At 39.1% G+C, this 22,120-nt stretch overlaps 1 protein-coding gene across 2 annotated transcripts in view; it reads right to left on the minus strand.

Moving 5' to 3' along the window:
- MCMBP (minichromosome maintenance complex binding protein) overlaps positions 1-22,120 on the minus strand; it is a 51,211-nt gene that overhangs the window by 26,851 nt on the left and 2,240 nt on the right. For both annotated transcript variants that reach the window (XM_049646543.1, XM_049646544.1), the window contains exons 2-5: positions 3,887-3,972; positions 2,926-3,066; positions 2,755-2,796; positions 387-488 (exon numbers count right to left, since the gene is read on the minus strand). In XM_049646543.1, coding sequence (XP_049502500.1) covers positions 387-488; positions 2,755-2,796; positions 2,926-3,066; positions 3,887-3,972 — 371 coding nt within the window. The remainder of the gene's footprint in view (positions 1-386; positions 489-2,754; positions 2,797-2,925; positions 3,067-3,886; positions 3,973-22,120) is intronic.

The raw sequence follows: 22,120 nt of genomic DNA on the forward strand, positions 1-22,120 counted from the left end.
GGAGAGGGAGAGGGAGAGGGAGGGAGGAGAGGGAGAGGGAGAGGGAGGGAGGAGAGGGAGAGGGAGGGAGGAGAGGGGGAGAGGGGGAGGGAGGGAGGGAGAGAGGGAGAGAGGGAGGGAGAGAGGGAGGGAGAGAGAGAGGGAGGGAGGGAGAGAGAGAGAGAGAGAGAGAGAGAGAGAGAGTGAGTATATCCCAAACAGGCTCCACACTGTCAGTGCAGAGGTGGATTCGTGGCTTGAACTCACACACTATGGGATCAGGACCTGAGTGGAAATCAAGAGGTGGACACTTAACCAACTGAGCTGCCCAGGTACCCCTAATCGTGGTCTTTTCAATTAATAATCAGGAACCATTCAATATGGAAGCAACTTCAGATAAAGGATATTTCTTTTACCCACGTAGATTCCCCAGGCACTGGAACACAATAGAAAGTTTGTCTTTCCAATGTGGTAGTTCGTGGAGAGTTTAAATCAACTTCTTGTTGAGGCTGTGATGTACACAAAAAATATATTTAAAATTTTACTAAGAAAAACAAAAACAAAAATTTTAATTAGCAAATCACTTTTTTCATGTTATTTATAAAATCATTGTAAATATTACACATTAAGAACTAAAAAACAAATACCAAATCCAAACTGTCATTTTTTAAAAAGGAAAATGGACATAAAATCATTTCACATGCAATGATGAATATACTAGCTTCCCTCAAATCCGTAATACACAGCACCCTGTTACAAAATTAAATCCTTTTTAATAAACAGGATACACGGTACTTCCATTGTCTCTTTCATAGAAAATGATCAGAATCAGCCTACAAAACAGGAACTTAATGAAATATTCATTAGGAGGTAACTGATATGAGATCGAAGTCAGATATTATTCCCTAAAAGAGGCATGTTCTCTATTTCAAATACACTTAGAAAATCCTAAGAGGTAAGAAAGAACCCAGGATGTAATATTAAAATGTTACTTTAATAAGTACATACTACTTTTATAGTACAAAAAAATTCTTAGAAGTAAAAAAATATATATATTCCATTTTTTAAGGTAAAAAACAAGGGCCCAAGGACCCACAAACCCAAGAGACATCAAGTGTGAGCCTTAACCAATATGTACAACCTGGGCTTTCAGCATGTTGCTTTCTTTCCAGGCCCCAAGTTTTCCTAGTTTGGTGCTTTTACTTATGACCTTTAGCAAAACAATAGAAACTATTTGCCTTCGGAAGTGTCACACGTGGACAGACACATCATCTGTTTTATTTTCCTATTTCCAGATGCTGAGATTTGGTAATCTATGGTGATATTGCATTTTGTGTACTGGACAAAACTGTGTATTTATTAATACATTAGGCTAATATGCCTCAGGATTCCTCAAAAAAGGGAGGCAGCAAGCATTTATAAAGTTAATTCATTCGATTTGGCACCACGTTTTACTCCCACATTTTACTTTGTAGAAACACTGTAAAAGAAAAAAAGACGTCGGGAGACCTGGTTCATCATGTGTTAAGATGAACAAATCCATCTTTCATGGGTCCCCCTAAATAACTGTAGGAAGATACATTTTTGTTGAATGTAATCTTCACAGCAACCTTCCAAATTAGGGCTGTTCTGTTCAGACTGGCCCCTGAACTAGAACACTTTATTCAGCCAGGCACAGCTTCTACTGTGAATTAACGGCTGGTATGAGGGTTATAAATCAATCTCTTAAGGTTCGGGTAAGCAGGAGTCAGACTCCCAAAATATAAAAAGCCCTACATAATCTGATTAAATTAAGATTCTGGATCAGCAAACCAGAGAACTAGACCCTAGAATAGAGGTAACACCTTTCTACGTAAGCACCTGCCTGATCAATCCCCACCTATGATACCTGTTTTTTTCCCCAACAATAAAATTACCATCAATTTCAATAGAACCACATGAAAAACACATAAAAAGTAAAACGTGGGAGATATTTTTGCTTTTATCAGAAAAGCAATTTTTAAAAAACTGCAGATATACTGTAGGTCCTCTCTATAACTGCTTTCCTAGTAAGTTTCTACCTCAAGACAATCTCTTTCCCAAACATAATCCTGCCTGGTGTTCTCTGCCTTCTTGCCTTTCCCATGATATGTAAGAGAGCTTCCATTACTTCTTTTTATCAAAGAAAGCTTAAGTTTATTAAAAACATTTTTCCTCCTACAAAAAGGTGACAGGATTTAATGAAATTTAATTAAGCAAGTGTTAAGTCCTAAATTAAGCTTCCACTGTTATTTTAAAATAACTTATCATAACCTGTAATTTTTTAACCAAGTATAGAGATATTAGGAAAAGGAATTAGTTTTGTTATTTATAGTACTCCACCTTCCAAGAGATTTTTAGAAGATCAAAAATACATCCACATCAGAGAAACTCAAATAAAAGGTAAATAAAACATTCATGTGACTTCTTAGAACTTACTTACACACAAGATAAATACATTTAAGATCAACCAAAGGAAATAAATTTGCTACTTAAGAAAAAATTCATATTGGGCCACCTGGGTGGCTCAGTCGGTTTGAGCGTTTGACTCTTAATTTTGGCTCAGGTTACGATCTCATGGTTTGTGAGTCCCACATCGGGCTCTCCACTGTCTGCACAGAGCCTGCTTTGGATCCTCTGTCCACCCCCCTCTCTCTGCCCCACACCCCCTTGTGTTCTCTCTCTCTCTCTCAAAAATAAACATTTAAGAAAAAAAATTCTTACTAAAAATGTTTTATACATCTTAAGGATACATACCCCACACTCTGCTACATCTCTGTATTTTCCAAAATGAAGGACCTATGATCCAAAACAAAGAATAACAGTATCATATCAGTATATCTGAATCAAAACCACCAGAAACAACAAGGATAAGATTAATACCACTAATTACAAACAGAAAGTTTCATGAAAAAAAGCAATACATACACGTGCTTTTGTGTTTCGGTTAACCGTTTCGTAAACTCCCATGTAAAACTCCGGGTCAAACATATCCTGAATCATGCAGCGAAACTTCACAAAACTGTTAGGTTTCAAGTAATGAAGGGGAACTTCATTCAATGATGGCACCTTAAAGGAAAATAAGTCAATACTCCTATCTGTAAAACATTAAGCACATATACAGAAACTATATATCCAGACCCAAACTGCAACACACACACACACACACACACACCCCAAACCCCATGAGGAAGCCAATGATCTCAACAGTTAACATAAGCGCTGGGCATAAAAGTACTGAGTTCTTCCTAGTTTGTATAATGACATTGGACTCTAATGTAAACTTCACAAGTAGCAGAAAGGCATTTGCCTTACTGAGCTCTTCTCTTAAAACGAGTACATCCCAGGGACACCTGAGTAGCTCAGTTGGTTAAGCACCTGACTTCGACTCAGGTCATGATCTTGCAGTTCGTGAGTTAGAGCCCACATCAGGTTCTGTGCTGACAGCTCAGAGCCTGGAGCCTGCTTCGGATTCTGTGTCTCCCTCTCTCTCTGCCCCTCCCCTGCTTGTACTCTGTCTCTCATCTCTCTCGAAAATAAATAAACATTAAAAACAACCTAGTACATGCCAATTCTTTTTAAATGAAAGCAATAAAACAAAGATAATAGAGACTCACACCTTTTTTTTTTTTTTTGGTCTTAGAGAGTAGTAATATGGTCAGTTACTGCCATCTAGAGGCACCAACATAGAAGCACCGAATTGCTCGACGTTTCAGTTGAAAGAGGGCAAAATCTTTTAATACGTATACACTTAATGCAGAAGACAGGGCACATTAATGTATACATATAGTATATATATAATGTGTATATATAGTTTAAAATTTTACGTGGATTACCACTCTACAGAGAGAACCTGGAAGTCAGCCCAACCCAGCAGCAATAAACCTACCCATTTCGGAGCGTTATTTTCCTTCAGCTTTTCCTTAAAATATTCAATTACTTTCTTCTCCCAGTCAGGATTAACTCCATTTTGGGCTGAAAAAAAAAAAAAAAAGGCACTTTTCACAGCTACATGTACAATATTACAATACGTAACAACAGACTCTGGTCAGGTCAGGTGTGGCACTTCGCGTTCAGGTGCAGCCCTGCACTGGGCACCCGGGCGGGGGGGGGGGGGGGGCTGCCCTCCAGGGGGTTGGGTATCACAAGGAAGGGCATGGTGACCTCGTGCAGGCTCTCAGGAGCCAACACCCTAGCCGAGAACACCACAGAACCAGGCCTAAAGCTACGCAAAGCAGCATATGAACCATCATTTGTAAAGCACAATGTTCTTTGAAAACATTTTTATACAGATTTTTTCCCCTTACAGCTATCCTAAAATAAAAAGAGGATGTTCTTTTAAAAAAAAAATTAATTTGGGAGTAATCTCAAAACTTTCCAAAAAATCACATGAACAGTACAAAGAATACCTCTGTCTTTGCTCCATTTATCTGCTCTCATAGTTTTCTGACCCAATTTAGATTAAATTACACACATCCATACGCTTTTGCCTTTAGATTATTTCAATATGCATTTCCTAAGAATAGAGAGATTATTTTACATAACTAGCAGTACTGTTACCAATCTCAGGAAATTCAAAACTAATGCTTTTTACACCTAACCCACCATCCATATTCCAATACTATCCTTTATTGCACTTTTTCCTCTTCGGTACATGAGCCAGTCTAGGATCACATACTGACCGCTTTTAGCTATCATGTCTCTTTAATCTTCAATCTGGAACAGTTCCTCAATCTTTATTTTTTATGACATTCATATTTAAGAAGAATACAAACCCTAGATAAAAATATAGAATGCTTCTCACTTTGGGTTTGTCTAATGTTCTCTTATGATTAGATTGCAGGTGTGCACTATCAGACTATTCCCTAAGCAATGCTGTGTCCTTGTAATGGTATCATCTAGAGACAAATGTCCACCTTCCCCTCACTGATGATGTTCACCTTAACCACCCAGTCAAAAGGGTAGCCAATCTCTCCACAGTACAGTTACTTTTTTCCCCTCTGCAACTGTTAAGTAATCTGCAGGAGGCACTTCAAGAGCATGCAAATAATTATTACAAATCTTGCCCCACCCCCAGATTTAGCATCCATTGACAACTCTTACAATGATGACTGTAAAATGAAGAGAAAGGTGTTTCTAATGTCATGTTAAAGAGAAGAGGGGTGCCTGGGTGGTTCAGTTGGTTGAGCGGCTGACTTCAGCTCAGGTTATGATCTCACAGTTTGTGAGTTCGAGCCCCGCGTCAGACTCCGTGCTGACAGCTCGGGGCCTGGAGCCAGCTTCTGATTCTGCGTCTCCCCCTCTCTCTCTCTGCCCCTCCACCGCTCACTCTCTGTCTCTCTCTCACAAAAATAAATAAACATTAAAAAAAAATGTTTTTTAAAGAGAAGAAAAGCGGGGTACCTGGCTGGCTCAGTTAGTGGAGCAACTCCTGATCTCGGGGTTGTAAATTTGAACCCCACGTTGCACGTAGAGATTACCTAAAAATAAAATCTTAGGGGTGTCTGGGAGGCTCAGTCAGTTAAGCGTCTGACTTTGGCTCAGGTCATGGTCTCGCGGTTCACTGAGTTCAAGCCCCACTGACAGCTCAAGCCCTGGAGCCTGCTTCACATTCTGTGTCTAACCCCTCTCTCTAACCCCTCCCCCACTTGCACTCTCTCACTCTCTCCAAAATAAATAAACATTAAAAATAAAAATAAAATAAAATCTTAAAAAAAAAAAAAAAAAGAAAACCAAGGCTTTGAAAAAAATTACAGCATTTGGCCAAGACCAAAGTGAATTATTGACAGAATTAGGAATTATCTGCTCGGGGAGAACCAGCAAACCACATAGCTAGCCAATACTTCCACCATTTATATTCATCACACAGGTGCTATGGTGCCGTGAAGTAAAGGAAGGAACTATTTGTGACGAGCGGATTCTGTTAGAAATGTTCATAAAATTCCACTAACACCATGCTTAGCAGGGCTTCCAAACACTTTCATTTAATTGAGCCAAGTCTAATTCTGAAAAAAGGAGGGAGGAATAAACTCCTGAGGTGATTCAGATGTGCAACGAGGGTTAAATCCACCGGGAAACTGGTCCTCAGCGAGTGCCCTGACCACCATCATTAGAATCACCTGAGTAGTTGTTAAAGATCCAAAATTTCCAGCCCATTCCAGACCTACTGAATCAGAAATTCTGGAGCTGAGGCCTAGCAATCTGCGTTTTAAAATGCCTAAATGGGGGCGCCTGGGTGGCGCAGTCGGTTAAGCGTCCGACTTCAGCCAGGTCACGATCTCGCGGTCCGTGAGTTCGAGCCCCGCGTCGGGCTCTGGGCTGATGGCCCGGAGCCTGGAGCCTGTTTCTGATTCTGTGTCTCCCTCTCTCTCTGCCCCTCCCCCGTTCATGCTCTGTCTCTCTCTGTCCCAAAAATAAAAAAAATTAAAAAAAAAACAAAAAACGTTAAAATGCCTAAATGGCTTTGCGGCGCCCGTCCCTTCCCGCTGGCCGTCCCCTCTGGGAGCAGCCACGGCCCGCGGCCGGAATGGCAGGACCCCGAAGTCCCACTTCCACGAGGACCACAGTGGCGCGTGCCCTGTGGTTCAACCAGCCAGCTTGGAAGATCCACAGACCAAAGGCCTGGTGCCTCACCCGCACCCTGCGCCTGCCCACCGCTGCGGCGTCACACCCAAGTGCGAGCGGGCAGGGCCTTCAACTCAGAAGAGTCTCGAGAGGCTCGTCCACAAGGAGGCAGCCTGAACCAGTGATCTCGGTGGAATCCAAGAGGGCAGAACCAGTCTGCAGAGTCCTGCAGGCCGGCGTGCCGTGGTGGCAGCACCGCTCCCGGCCCATCCTCCTTCCCGGACGCCCTCGGTCCCGAACTTCAGCTCAGGTTATGATCTCCCAGTTTGTGAGTTGGAGCCCTGTATCCGGCTCCGTGCTGACAGCCCGGGGCCCGGAGCCAGCTTCCGGTTCTGTGTCTCTCTCTCTCTCTCTCTCTCTCTCTCTCTCTCTCTCCCCCTCTCCGGGAGGGCTCTCCGGAAGACCTCAAATCGGTCAAACCCAGCTGACAGGACCGGTCATGCCCATACGGAATGTCTGCAAGGAGGAAGTCAGAGTCACAACAGAGGAGGAGGAGAACTGCAGCCAGTGTTTACACGGCCGGTGCCAACGCTGGACTCTGATGCCCCGGCAGAAAGGGCCAAGGAGGCCGTGGAACGAGATGTCGAGAAGACAAAAATAAAGTGCTGTTGGTAAATCGCGATAAAAAAAAAAAAAATACACAAATAAAATGCCCTCTAAGTGAATGTGATGCATACTAAAGAGAGCTGCTGTTGTACCAGGAGTGCCAATAAAGGATTACCAAAATGGACAATAAATAAGAATGGGCATTTTTGCTTTCAGTGAAAATGGATGTTTAAAGAAAAGGCTGATACACAGCCATGACAGCCACAGCAACGTTGCTATTCTGACTGCATCTGAGTAAGAAACATGACATGCTGGGGGGTGAGGGGAGGAGGGCAGCTCGTCAGTGGAGCATGCAACTCATGACCTTACAGCGGTTGAGTTCAAACCCCACATTGGGTGTGGAGTTTACTTTTAAAAAAATAAATAAAAAAGAAAGTTATACAAACAAGACCATGCCACCTAACAGATGATGAAGCCAGATACATATGCACGGCACATTATTTTCCCCTTATCTCTCTGACATTCTTAGTGGTGTCTTTTGAGAAGTCCAATTTGCCAAGTTTTTTTTCTTTCATAGTAACTGACCCCCAACGTCATGAAGATATTCTACATTTTTTATTTTCCATACTTAGGTCTGTAAACCCACATCAAATTAATGTTTTTGTTTATATTGTGACATAGGGGTTGAGGCTCATTTTCGCCCCAAAAAGATATCCACTTGTTCCAACATTAATTAAAAGGCTTTCTTTTTAGCACTGAATTGCTTTGGCACTTGTATCAAAAATCAACTCACTGTACTTATGTTAGTTTATTTCCACACTCTGCTATGTTACACTGATCTATTTATCTTTATGCTGTCTTAATACTATATTCATTACTGTCTTAACCATTATGGCTCGGTCTTAAGTGTTAAAAATCAAATAGTTAAGTTCTTCAAATTTGTCTTGATTATTGTCATCCTTAACATGTCTATGTAATTGTGAGGACCAGCTCATGGACTTCTGTGTCAGGTCTGCTGAAATTTTGATTAGGGTTGTGTTGAACTTACAGATAATTTGAGGAGAACTGACATCTTAACAGAGTCTTCCAATCCATGAATTCTCCCAGGGGAGACAGAATAAGGGAGCCTACACGTGGATTCCTCCAGACTTCATCTGTGTCTTTTTCCCTTATGATCCAGCTGTGTATCTTTACTATCCTGCTGTAATAACTCTTGGCCTTGAATAAAACTATACACGGAGTCACATTAAGTCCTTCTAGTGAGTCTCTCAAGATAGACGTGGTCTTGGGAACCCTAACACAGGAGTATATCAATAGTTCATTTCTATTGATTGCTGAATAGTATTCCACAGTATAGCTGAATGACAATTTGTTTCTCCATTTACCCACTGAAGGACATTTAGATTGTCTCCAAGTTTAACAACTATGAACAAAACAACTAAACATTTGCGTAGAGGTTTTTGTGTACACGTAGGCTTTCATTTCTCTAAGTAAAAACCTGGGAATGGGACAGTTGGGTATATGGTAAATGTACAGTTAAGATTCCACCTCTTTTCCAGAGTGGCTGTACCATTTTGCATTCTTACCAGCAATGTATAAAAGATCAAGTTCTTTGTATCCTTGCCAACATTTGGTACTGTCACTATGTTTTCCAATTTTAGCTGTTCTAATAGGTGTGTAACATCTCATCTTGGTTCAGATTTGCATTTCCCTAGTGGCTAATGATGCTGAATTGGTGAGGCATCTATTTAATCTTTGGCCCTTTTTAAAACTGGGTTAATTACCATTGTGCTTTCTTTATACATTCTGGATACAAATCTCATCTATGGTTTTCACATATATTCTAGTTAATAGCTTATCTTTCCATTCTAATAGTATTTTTTTGCAGAAGTTTTTAGTTTTGATGGTTATCAAATTTTTGTTTCATGCATTGTGTCTTTGGTGTATGTCTAAGATCTTACTGCCAAACCCTGGGTCACAAAGATCTTCTACTTACGTCTAGAAGTTTTATATTTTTACAGTCTTAAATTTTATACTTAAAACTGTGACACATTTTAATTTTTGTATAAAGTATGAGATTTAAAGGTTTTAAAATTCATATTCTTGCAAACAATGTCTCACTGTTCCCACATTTATGTTGAAAATATCCTTTTCCATGAATTATCTTTGTACTCTGTCAAACAATGAGAGCAACAAGAATGAACCTTACAAACATTATGCTAGGTGAAATAACCTAGACACAAAAGGACAAATATTGTAGGATTCCACTCACATGAGGTACCAAGAATAGGCAAAATCACAGAAACAAAAATTAGAACAGAGGCTTTTGTAGGGGAGACACATGAAAGAGGGAGAGAGCTGATAGTTATTTTACCTTGGGGGGGAGTATGAATATGTGGAGTGGTAGGCAGAATAATGCCTCCCCCCGCCCCAAGATGGCCACATCCTAATCCCCAGAAACTGAATATATTACACGACAAAGGGGAATTTAGGTAGAAGATAGAATTGAGGTTGATCATCAGCTGACCTTAAAGCAGAGAGATTATCCATGTGCGTCCAATATAATCACAAGGGTCCTTAACATGGAAGAGGGAGACAGAAGTCTTCAGAGCGAGGAGAAAAGAACTCGAAAGGAGCCATGAGCCAAGAAATGTTGGCAGACTCCAGAAGCTGGAAAACAATAAGGAAATAGATTTTCCCCTAGAGCCTCCAGAAAGGAATGCTGTCCTGTTGACAACTTGATTTTACCCAGTAAGACTCCCATCATTCTGGCCTCCAGAACTGTAAGATAATAAGTTTATACTGTTTTAAGCCCTTAGTTTGTGGTGATTTGTCACAGTAAAAATAGGAAATACAGTTCTTTGAAGAACTGCTCCATTAAGTTGTTGAATTGATGTCCTTAGAGTTATCTTGTATCCTTTCCATGTCCATACAGTCTGTAGTGGTAGCTCTTCTTTCATTCCTGGTACTAGTAATTTATGTCTTTTTTTTTTTTTTTTTCCCCTTTGCTAGTCTGGCTATGGGCTTCTGTATTTTACTGATCTTTTTTAAAAAATAAAACAAACAGCTTTGGGTTTCATTGATTTTCTCTTTTTTCTTATTTTCAATTTCATTCATCTCTGCCTTACCTTTATTAGTTCCTTTCTTCTATTTGACTTGGGTTTATTTTGCTCTTCTAGTTTTAAGACAGAAGCTTAAATTATTGATTTGAGATCTTCTCTTCTGATAAATGCACTTAATGCCTCTTAGCACATCTTTGGCTGTATCCCACGAATTTTGATATGCTGTGTTTTCATTTTCATTTAGTTCAAAATATTTTAAAATTCCCCTAGAGACTTTTTGATCCATGGATTATTTAGAAATATTATTTCCACAACTTTGAATTTTCTTGTCATCTGTTACTGATTTTTAATCTGACTTCATTATGGTTGGAGAACATAGTTGATGATTTCAACTCTTTAAGATTTGTTAATATTTGTTTATAATCCAGAATGTGGCTTATCTTGGTGAATGTTCTATGCGCACTCAGAAAAAATGTATGTTCTGATGTTGGTGGAGCATTCTACAAATGTCAATTAGATTTATTTGGTTGATGGTGTTTTGCAGTGTTTCCAAATCCTTGCTTTTTTTTTTTAAATTTATTTTTGAGAAAGAGAGAGCACGCGCATGTGCACACACAAGCAGGGGAGGGGCAGAGAGGGGGACAGAGGATCCAAAATGGGCTCTATACTGACAGCAGCGAGTCCAACGTAGGGCTCAAACTCACAAACCAGGAGATCATAACCTGAGCTAAAGTTGGATGCTTAACTGAGCCACCCAGGTGCCCCAATCCTTGCTTATCTTCTATTTGCTTGTTCTGTAGAGTACTAAAAGAGAAGTGGTAAAATCTCCAATTATAATTATATAATTACAAATTTCTCTATTTCTCCTTCCAGTTCCAGGAGTTTTTACTTCCTGTATTCTGAAGCTATGCTGTTAGGTGCATTTACATGTAGGGCCTCTTAGTGAACTGTTTTATCATTATGTGATGAATCTCTTGTTCTCTTCTCACACAATATTTCTTAAAAATATTTTTAAATTTAAAATGAAGAATCCGGGGCGCCTGGGTGGCGCAGTCGGTTAAGCGTCCGGCTTCAGCCAGGTCACGATCTCGCGGTCCGTGAGTTCGAGCCCCACGTCAGGCTCTGGGCTGATGGCTCGGAGCCTGGAGCCTGTTTCCGATTCTGTGTCTCCCTCTCTCTCTGACCCTCCCCCGTTCATGCTCTGTCTCTCTCTATCCCAAAAATAAATAAAAAACGTTGAAAAAAAAAAAAATTAAAAAAAAAAAATAAATAAAATGAAGAATCCGCTAAAGAGGAAGACCTAAGGTCTAAGAAACAACAGAATTAACTCATGAATGCAGTGGGGGGGGGGGGGGGGGAGTCCAAGCATCATAATTAAGCAACAAACCTAAAAAGCAACTAGCACAAATGAGAGGAATAATTCAAAAGGGAAGTTGAGGCACCTGGGTGGCTCAGTTGAATAAGCGTCCAACTCTTGATTTTGGCTCAGGTGATGATCTCGTAGTTTGTGAGTTCAAGCCCCGCATCTGGCTCTGGCTGCTTGGGATTCTCTCTTTCCCTCTCTCTCAAAATAAATAAAATTTTAAAAACGAAGAAGCTGAAGAACATCCACAAAGAGATCATAGTTCTTTCTTAGTAAATAATATGAATGAGATGCTGGAAGAACTTATTGAATATGATGTCAAATTTCTGTTCAATAAGGAAATGCAAGAAAACAAATACAAGTAAATTAAGTTTTAACATAGTACTGCTCAAGGAAGTGTGTATGTACCTGACAGCATAGCCTCAAAATACATAAAGCAACAACTTTCAGAACTAAGGAGAAAGACTAAACAGAAATCACAAAGACTTGACACAGCCCTCTCAGAAACATAAATCAAGCATGAAACACAAAATTAAATACACAGCAGGTATGAAGATAGTAAGCTCTCTAATAAATAAAAATATCCAGAGTACATTTTTAGCATGTGACATTCACAAAAAGTTCTACGTACTAGTCACAGAGGAAGCCTCAACAGATGCCAGGTGTATGTTCTCTGTCCAAAATGTGACAAGATAAGAACTCAGTACAAAAGGGAAGCTTAATACATGAGCACCCTTACGTCTATAATGATTTTTAAAAACAGAGAAGCCCATGATAATAAATAATCCATAATTTAGAGAGGACTCCATAGGGAGTAATTATGAAATTCTCCCTGACGGATAACAAAGAAAGCTGTGCAGCTTAATGTCTGTGGGCTACTAAGGTGGTTTTTATGAAGTTATAGATTCGAATATGCTTATCAAGTACAAAGAAAGAATGGAAATAGATGAGCTTATTACTTTTCAACTTAAGAAGCTTTTAGAAGAGAAAATCCAAAGAATAAGAAGAATAATAAATAAAATGGAGAATAAAAATACTAATACAAATAATTAATGTTAAGATAGCTAAATTTTTTGGCAAGCCAGTTCAGAACAAAGAAAACCCAAAGAACAAAATCATACAAATAAAAACAAGACACAGAACACAATACTAAAAGGAAAGAGTAACTATAGGTAGAACAAAATGAAAAAAGGGAAAATGCTATAGATAACAGAAATACTAAAAACTATGCAAAATATTATGAACTATAAACAGATTTGAAAATCCAGGTGAAAGATAAATTTCTGAAAGAATATGAACTGCCAAAACTGCCACAAGATTGGCAGACAGAGCTCTTCTGGTTATCACTATCTGGTCAAAGAACACTGTATGTCTAATATTGCACGAGAGAAAAACTGCTGATCTTTCCTCTCAATCCCATGAAGTCCCAAGTCCAGAAAATTATGCACTTTCAAGCCAAGCTGTTCACAAAAGATAAAGATGCAAAACTCCCATATAAACTATAAACTGAATCCAATGGAGTATTCAAAAAGAAATCATGATCACGCAGTACTTATCCCAATAATACAAAAGTAGTTTATAATCAGAAAACCTAAGAGTATAATTTATGGCATTAAAAGATTAAAGAAAAAATATAACCATCTCAGGGGATAGAAAACTAGGCACTTGATAAAGTGCAAAACCTATTTCATGATGAAAAATGATAAATTATGGCTTGATAGTAAACTTTGGAGTGTAAGAGAAACCTTTTGACCTTGATTCTTGAAACACTGTCCTTAAGGGGCGCCTGGGTGGCTCGGTCGGTTAAGCATCCGACTTCGGCTCAGGTCATGATCTCACAGTCTGTGAGTTCGAGCCCCGCGTTGGGCTCTGTGCTGACAGCTCAGAGCCTGGAGCCTGTTTCAGATTCTGTGTCTCCCTCTCTCTCTGCCCCTCCTCTGTTCATGCTCTGTCTCTCTCTGTCTCAAAAATAAATAAATGTTAAAAAAAAAAAAAGTAGAAACACTGTCCTTAGAGCAAAATAATTTAATGACAGGATTTTACTTCCTCCCCTACTGGTCCAAACACCCTAGTAGATTCTGTAGGGAAAGCTATTATACAATCATAATAACATAAATGTTATTCACTGGTTTTTGACCTTTATAATACGATCAGACAAAGCACTAGAGCACTGTAAACTTTGGTGCCACATTTGTGGCACAATGACAAAAATTGGGTACAAGCAATGGAGGGTTGTGTAGACACTATTTCCTCATCTTATGAAATGGAAACTCTGAAATGGTATCTAAAGTTGGAGAGAAAAAACAACTTTAGAATATGCCTCTACATTCAAAAGGAAAGCAACTGAAGAATTAAAAATAAGTGAAACACCAGAAGCTTCACACTAAGATAGGAACAAGTCAATGATGGCCCTCTCACCATTTTCAACACTGTACTAGAAGCCATAACTAATACATTAAGACAAAAAAAAAAAAAAAGAAAAGAAAAGGTATACTGGCCAAGAAGGAAAAAATAAAAGTGTTCACAGAAGACATGTTTCTACATAGAAAATCCAAAGGAATCAACAAAAAGAAAAACCCGCCTGGAACTAATAAGCAATTATAGCAAGATTGCAAAATGCAAAGTTAGTATACAGAAGTCAATCATATTCCTACATATTATCAATGAACAAGTGGAGTTTGAAATTAAAAACACAGAACCATTCACATTAGCATCCCCAAAACGAAATTCTTGTATATAAATCTAACAAAATATGTATAAGATCTGTATGAGGAAAGCTATAAAAGCCTGATGAAAGAAACACAAGAACTACATAAATGGGGAAATATTCCACATTCATGGCTAGGAAGACTAAATACTGTCAAGATTCTTTCCAATCAAGATTCAGCTACGTGCATTTGTTTGGACAGTAAATCTCTCAGTGGTCCAGAACAGTCCAAAGTTTCTTAGGGGCAGTGAGTATCCCCCAATCCCTGTGTGGCACTCTAGAGCCCTACGTGCATACAACAGATTTTAAATAAACACCACAGTGTTTGTAAAGATGAAGAGACAGAACTTGAATTATTTCAACTCTATCTTCTATGAGACAACTTGGGAGTGTGTTTAATATTTAAAACAGTGCAAAACAAAAGGCATAGGAAGCGCAAATTTTAGCTCACACGTATATATTGCACTGAATTTAGTATTTAATACTAAAATATATTCTTATCAAACTGTTATTTGCTTTATAACTAAAGAATGAATCACGAAAATATATTAACAGGGGCGCCTGGGGGACTCAGTTGGATAAGTGACTGACTCTTAATTTAGGCTCAGGTCATGATCTCATGATGGTAGATCGAGCCCCTGCATCTAACTCTGCGTGGGCCTCAGCACTGACCATGGAGCCTACTTAGGATTCTCTCTCTCCCTCTGCCCTTCTCTCCTGCTGGTGTGTGTGCTCTCTCTACGAAAGGGAAAAGGAAAGGAAAGGAAAGGAAAGGAAAGAGGAAGGGAAAGAAAAGGAAAGGAAAAGGAAAAGAAAAAACGTTAACAATGACAATACATTACCATCAGGGGCACGATTTTGGGAACTGCCTAACTTGTGTCTTTTGTAGTTGCTTGTTTTATCAGAATTCACTTATTTAATGAAATTTATTGTCAAATTGGTTTCCACACAACACCCAGTGCTCATCCCAACAGGTGCCCTCCTCAATGCCCATCACCCACTTTCCCCACCCCTCATCAACCCTCAGTTTGTTCTCAGTATTTAAGAGTCTCTTATGGTTTGCCTCCTTCCCTGTTACTCCCCCCCCCCCCTTCTCTCCCCCCGGTCTTCTGTTGAGTTTCTCAGAATCCACATATGAGTGAAAACATATGGTATCTGTCTTTCTCTGCCTGACTTACTTCAGTTAGCATAACACTCTCCAGTTTCCATCCACGTTGCTACAAATGACCAGATTTCATTCTTTGCCATTGCCAAGTAGTTGGAATTCACTTATTAATTATCAATTATTTCTTTTTTGTCCTGTAGGAACTTGGGAAGTTATTCAAAGAATTACACAATTAAAACAAAATTCTTCCAATCTCATGTGCGGTACCCATACCAACATGAAACAACATCATTACAGTGGAACTCAACAAAAAAATTCTAAAATCAGTGGGGGTGGGGGGGTGCGTACAGAAGAAGGTGATAGAAGCAATAAGTAGAACTATACTATTTTGAAATATATAATACTTTAAGCTTCATTTCATGATTATTACTGAAAATCATTCAGTAGTTAAAAAAAAAAAAAAAAAAGGAAATATTTTAAAAAATGACTCAGGGAGCCAAATACCCAGTATGGTTCAGAAGTTAAGAAGCAGTGTGGCTCTAGAGTCTGTAATCTTAACTATACTCTATTATCAAAAGAACTAAAAGAGTCAATGCAATCCCTACCAAAATGCCCACTGACTATCTTTGCAAAAATGGGCGATCTGATTCTAAATTTATATGGAAATGCAAGGGACTCTAACGAGCCAAAACTATATTAAAAAAGAACAAAGTTGAAGGATTCACACTTCCTGATTTAAAAACACTGCAAAGTTAATCACGGCAATGTGGTACTGGCATGAGGATAAACATATAGACCAACGGAACTGGGAGTTCAGAGATAAAGCTACACATCTATGGTCCAGTGATTTTTTTGACAAAGGTGTCATTCAATGGCAACCATTCAGTGGGCAGAACAGACTATTCAAAAACCAGTGCAGGAGTTTCCAGAATGGCAAATGCATCCACTGCTGGGAGGCAGCTATCACACTCCAGTTCCCTGGAGACAAAAGCACGAGGTACTATTCCAGATCTCACCCTATGCACCTTTTCATCTGGCTGTCCATCTGAATACTTTATAATATCTTTTATAATAAACTGGCAAGTGTAAAAAATAAGCCAAAAACACATGATACCAGGACAACTGGATATCCATGTGCAAAAGAATGAATTTGGATCCCTACCTCATACCTTATACAAAATTTAATTCAAAATGAATCAAACACCTAAATCTAAGAGCTAAAACTTTGAAACTCTTAGAACATAGGTATAAATTTTTACATCTGGCATTAGACAATGGGTTCTGAAATATGGCAATCAAAGGGAAGACATAAATTGGACTTCATCAAATTAAAAACTTGAACATATACAAATAGAATGTTATGAAAGTTTTTCTGTGCTTTCTGTTCCTCTACATAAACTATGGTGTATTATGCACAAAAAATTAAAAGCTTACATTGAAATGCATTACACCAAGAAAGTGAAGACAATCCACAAAATGGTAGAAATATTTGCAAATCACATATATCTGGTAAGTCTAGTATGCAGAATATACAAAGAACTCAAGTCTCAACAATAAAAAGACAAAACCCAGCTAAAAAATTTGCAAAGGATTTGAATACACATTTCTTCAGAGAAAATATACAAATGGCCAATATGCATATTAAAATATGCTATTATCATTAGTCATTAGAGAAATGCAAATCAAAACCATAAGAAGTTATCACTTCACACCCACTAGGATGGCTATAACTAATAAAACAGAAAATAACAAATGTTAGATGTAAGAAACTGGAAACCTGACACATTGCTGGTGAAAATGTAAAATGGTACAGCCACTTTGGACAATAGTTTGGCAATTCCTCAAACAATTAAACATAAAAGTGACACCTGGGTGGCTCAGTCAGTTAAGCATCCAACTCTTGATTTTGGCTCAGGTCATGATCTCACGGTTTGTGAGTTCAAGCCACATATCGGGCTCCCGACTGATTATGTGAAGCCTGCTTGGGATTCTCTCTCTCCCTCTCTCTCTCTGCCCCTCCACTGTTCTCATGAGTGTGCACTTTCTCTCTCTCTCTCAAAATAAACCTAAAACACACACACACCATATATATGTATATATACATCAAGATAAATTACCATTATAAGTAGCCAAGCCTATTCCTAGGTATACCCCAAAAGAAGTGAAAACACAAAAATCTGTACACTGATATTTACAGCAGCACGCTTCACAATAGCCAAGAAGTGGAAACAACCCAAGGGTCCATCCACGAATGAACGAATAAACATGTGGTATATCCGTGCAGTGGAATATTATCTTCAGTCATAAGAAGGAAATACAGTGCTGATATATGCCACTGCATGGTTGAACCTTCAAAATATTAAGCTATGTGAAAAGCCAGACACAGTAGCCCACATGTATTATTCCATTTATACAAATGTCCAGAATAGGTAAATCATAAACAGAAGTAGACTGATTGACAGAGAATGGAGGAGGGGGCAATTGGGAGTGATTGCTAATAGGTACAGAGTTTCTTTTGGGAATGATGAAAATGATAGTGGTGATGGCTGCATACCACTGTGAATATACTAAAAACCATTGAAGTATACATACCTAAATGATTAATTTCATGTCTGTGTGTTAGATCTCAATTAAAAAAACACAAATAAAGGCACTAAAAGTAGGATCACAAGTGGTTACTTCAGTGGGAAAAGGGCATCCTTCTACTTATTACCATGTTTCTTAAAATCATGTGTGAGCTATTATTTAAAAATGCATACATACATATCTACACCTTTTGCCACAGGTGCCCAATCCATTCTTCTTCTCGGAGAACTTGCCCCAGCGTTGAGGTGTGGGACTCAAAAGTCAGGACGGTCCTATATAACTCTGTGCCCTGGACACAGCTTGTTAGTGCACGAGTGGACTCCTGACGCCATGCTGGACCAATCAGATTCTCTAACCCTGGAATCTGAGATTAAGATAAAGATGCTAACTAGTGTGGAACTGAGACCAAGTGAATTTGGGAGCTGTGGAGTAGAGACAGATAAAGTTCGTGTGCAGAGATGAATATAGCCTAAGAAGAAAATCTGAGAAGAGCTGCTTAGATTCCTGCCAGCTTTCCAGTTCCAGATTCCACTCTTGGGACGCCAAGACATCCTCCCTATCTTTGGGTTCCATAGCCTTGTAACAAATGCCTTTTTTCAGTGGCCTACCAAGGTCAGGATGATAGGAGAGATCCAAGATGGGTACAAACAAAAGGGGATGAATTGTCTGTCCAGAATCGTGGTGACAATAAAAAAGCAAACTTTTAGTCAATTTTATTATTGCTTTAAATTCTTTAAAATGCTAGTGACCAAATACTTCTCCCTGCCCTCCTCCACATAACACTGCTTTTAGTCTAGTTCTGGTTGTTGGATATAACCACAGTACTTTGAATATAACCAATAGTAATGATCTTGACCCAACCAACGATCTAAAAACAGTGAAAGAGGGGCGCCTGGGTGGCTCAGTCGGTTGAGCGTCCGACTTCAGCTCAGGTCATCTTCTCATGGTTCGTGGGTTGTCCAGCTCTGTGCTAACAGCTCAGAGCCTGCAGCCTGCTTCAGATTCTGTCTCTGGCTCTCTCTGCCCCTCCCCCACTTGTGCTCTGTCTCTAAAATAAACAAACACTAAAAAAACTTTAATAAAAAAATAAAAACAGTTAAAGAAACCAGTCAATAAGCATTCCTACGTTTTCCAAAATTGACAAGTTATTAATTCAGGTAAGGAAAAAAATTTGTAATGGTGTTTTACATTTTTTACTTATTCTCTTTTGAGAGCAAGAGTATGTGCAACTGGGGGAGGCGCAGAGGAGGAAGGAAAGAGAGAATCCCAAGCAGGCTCCGTGCTCAGCCCCAATGTGGGGCTCGATCCCACGATTGTGAGATCATGACATGAGCCAAAACCAAGGGTCTGACGCTTATCTGAGCCACCCACGCACCCCTAAAGTATTTTAATTTAAATAGCTATACCCAACATGTGGCTCAAACTTATGACCCCAAGATCAAGAGTAGAACGCTCCTTTGACTGAACCAGTCAGCTGCCCTAAGAAAATTTATTTTATCTGTTTTTTCTAACCAACAGTTAGATCTAGAAATCTTGTCTTACGAGTCTTCGTTTAAATAAAGCAAATTCCACTTCAACAGCTACCACTCAAGGATGAGAATGAGTGGTTGAAAATGGAGATAGGCTACAACAGAAGTCCTCTCATTTATTTCATGGTTGTCTGAGAGCTGAGTGCATCATGCTTCCCGTGGATGGCTCCACCAACGTTCATTCTTCCTGGTGCTTGTTGGAGCCACCTGTGTGGGTATAGTCATACCAGAAGAGAACACCATTCAACAGAAACTGAGGCAGCAGAGGACAGGAATGAGTATAGCTAGTCTTTCAGGGTTAATGTGGTACAGTGGAGAGGACCTGAGTGAAGGAAGAAAAAAATTTCTTTTAAATAAAAACTGATTAGGAGAAAAAAAAAAAAAAAGTATACCAAAATTGTTTTGTTTTGTTTTTTTTTAATTTTTTTTATTTTTGAGACAGGGAGAGACAGAGCATGAACAGGGGAGGGTCAGAGAGAGGGAGACACAGAATCTGAAACAGGCTCCAGGCTCTGAGCTGTCAGCACAGAGCCCGACACGGGGCTCGAACTCATGGACTGCGAGGTCATGACCTGAGCCGAAGTCGGCCGCTTAACCGACTGAGCCACCCAGGCGCCCCCCAAAATTGTTTTTAATTATTATTCCTGCCTTTGTTTAAAGGAAGCAATCTGATATGGATCACTAAATAATCATTGTAGGGACTCAGCCATTAGCACTATACACATAACAGAGGCCAAAAAAGATAATGCTGAAGTATTCCTAAATCATAATTTAAAGCTTTGGATCTCAACGTCCTGTACATAAAATCTTTAAGAAACTCCAAGTGAAACATTAATGACACTTTATGAGGGCTTACAGAAAAAAATGTGCATTTTTAAAAAAATGTGCAATTATAACATGGCAGATACAAATTAAAGTACAGATTGATTCGCAAAGATGAATTATGACCCAGGTAGTTATGATTGGCCACTCACAGAATTTCAAAGTTTCCTATCCAAATGAAGAAGAATCAGGACTTGCATGTGAACGTAGCTCACACCTGGTATGATCATGAATTCTCTGAATCAACAGGAGGTCCGCCAGGACTGTCCTATGTCTGAGACCTGCGCTCACAGTAACCACCCCAATTCACACCATTTCTGATTGATTCATCAGTCTTTCCACTGCCTCTGACACATGTTCACTGAGCATTTTCACTGTGCAAGGTGCATTCCAGGCAATGAAGATATACTGGTGAATAAGTCAGAGACAGGCCCTGAATGTGCTGAGAAAAAATATAGCAAAGGAACCCAAGAAACAAGTACTTTCAACAACTTGCTTTACATATGTGAAAATTAATAAAGGGAAACCTCACTAAAGTGGACTTGGGAGGCTGAAAGGGGGAGCTCTACCACTCAATGTTAATTACAAGAAGAATTATCAATTAAAGATCCCTAACAAAAAAATCTTTAACAGGTAAGTATCAATTACAGGCCCCAACAGAGAGAGATGTACATTGCATCTCCTATGAGATATCTACTATCCCTGCAACTCAGCCAGTGAGAAACCAGCATCACCTTGAACCTTTTTCTCCAATGGGCTTCCCTTCAAAATAACCCGTCCCAACTTCCTCCTCCTTTATAAAATAAAGTTCCTCTCCTTTGTTTGTGGGACTTGTCTATGGTTTGCCTTAGCTTGCATGCATGTCCCACACTGTAATTCTGTTATTTCCCAGTAAACCCATTTTTACTGGTAAAATAACTGGCAGTTTTATTTTTAGGGTTAACGTATACTAATTTCCAGGACACAAAGGATCCTGCAGTAACCGAAGCAAGGGGTACTTAACTTAGGTTTCCAAAAGAAGATTTAGCCAGGAAAGTACAAGTGGAATGAGGAGGGGGCCAGGCAAAGGAAAGAGCTGAGATGCAGAAGGTCTAGAGGCAAGGTCCAAAATTAAAGAACTGAAAGAGGGTTCAGTAGGAGAGGGAATGTAGTGATAAGGTGAGGTCTGAGAACTAGGTAGGGGTGGAGCCAAGAAAGGCCTCATAAACCACAACAGTCATTTCTCTAACTGGGTGAAAAATCAATTTGAAACAATTTACTACAAAACCAAAAAGAGTCTACAAGTTTAACACCTGACCTACTTCTCACAGAAACATACCTGTAATGCTGTTATTACAAAGGTACTCAACATATTCATGGCAGTAGGAAAATACAGTAAAAACATATACTTCAGAACAGCTTGTACAAAAAAATTATGGCTATAAAGCAGTATTATTTTCTTCTCTATAAAACAATCTATATGGGGAAATAAGACATTCTGTAGGGAAACATTTCAACAAGATCCAGGTGCCCATAGCAACTTACAAAATTTACAAAATACTGTAAAGCCAGTATTTTTATCCAAATTATACCCTTTCTGTACTATAATGAGATGTGTCCCTTAGGATCATACACATAGGAAACAAAACATGACAAATACTTTCAAAACTACATCAAATATAAAGTCATCTTATTTATCCAGCAAGACCAGGGTGTGGGAAATTTACTAAATATCCATAACTGGAACTTTGCCCTTAAGCACCAAAACTTTTTTTTTCTAAGTTTATTTATTTTTGAGAG

This window comes from Panthera uncia, chromosome D2 (genome assembly GCF_023721935.1).
Source record: "Panthera uncia isolate 11264 chromosome D2, Puncia_PCG_1.0, whole genome shotgun sequence".
Taxonomy (NCBI): domain Eukaryota; kingdom Metazoa; phylum Chordata; class Mammalia; order Carnivora; family Felidae; genus Panthera; species Panthera uncia.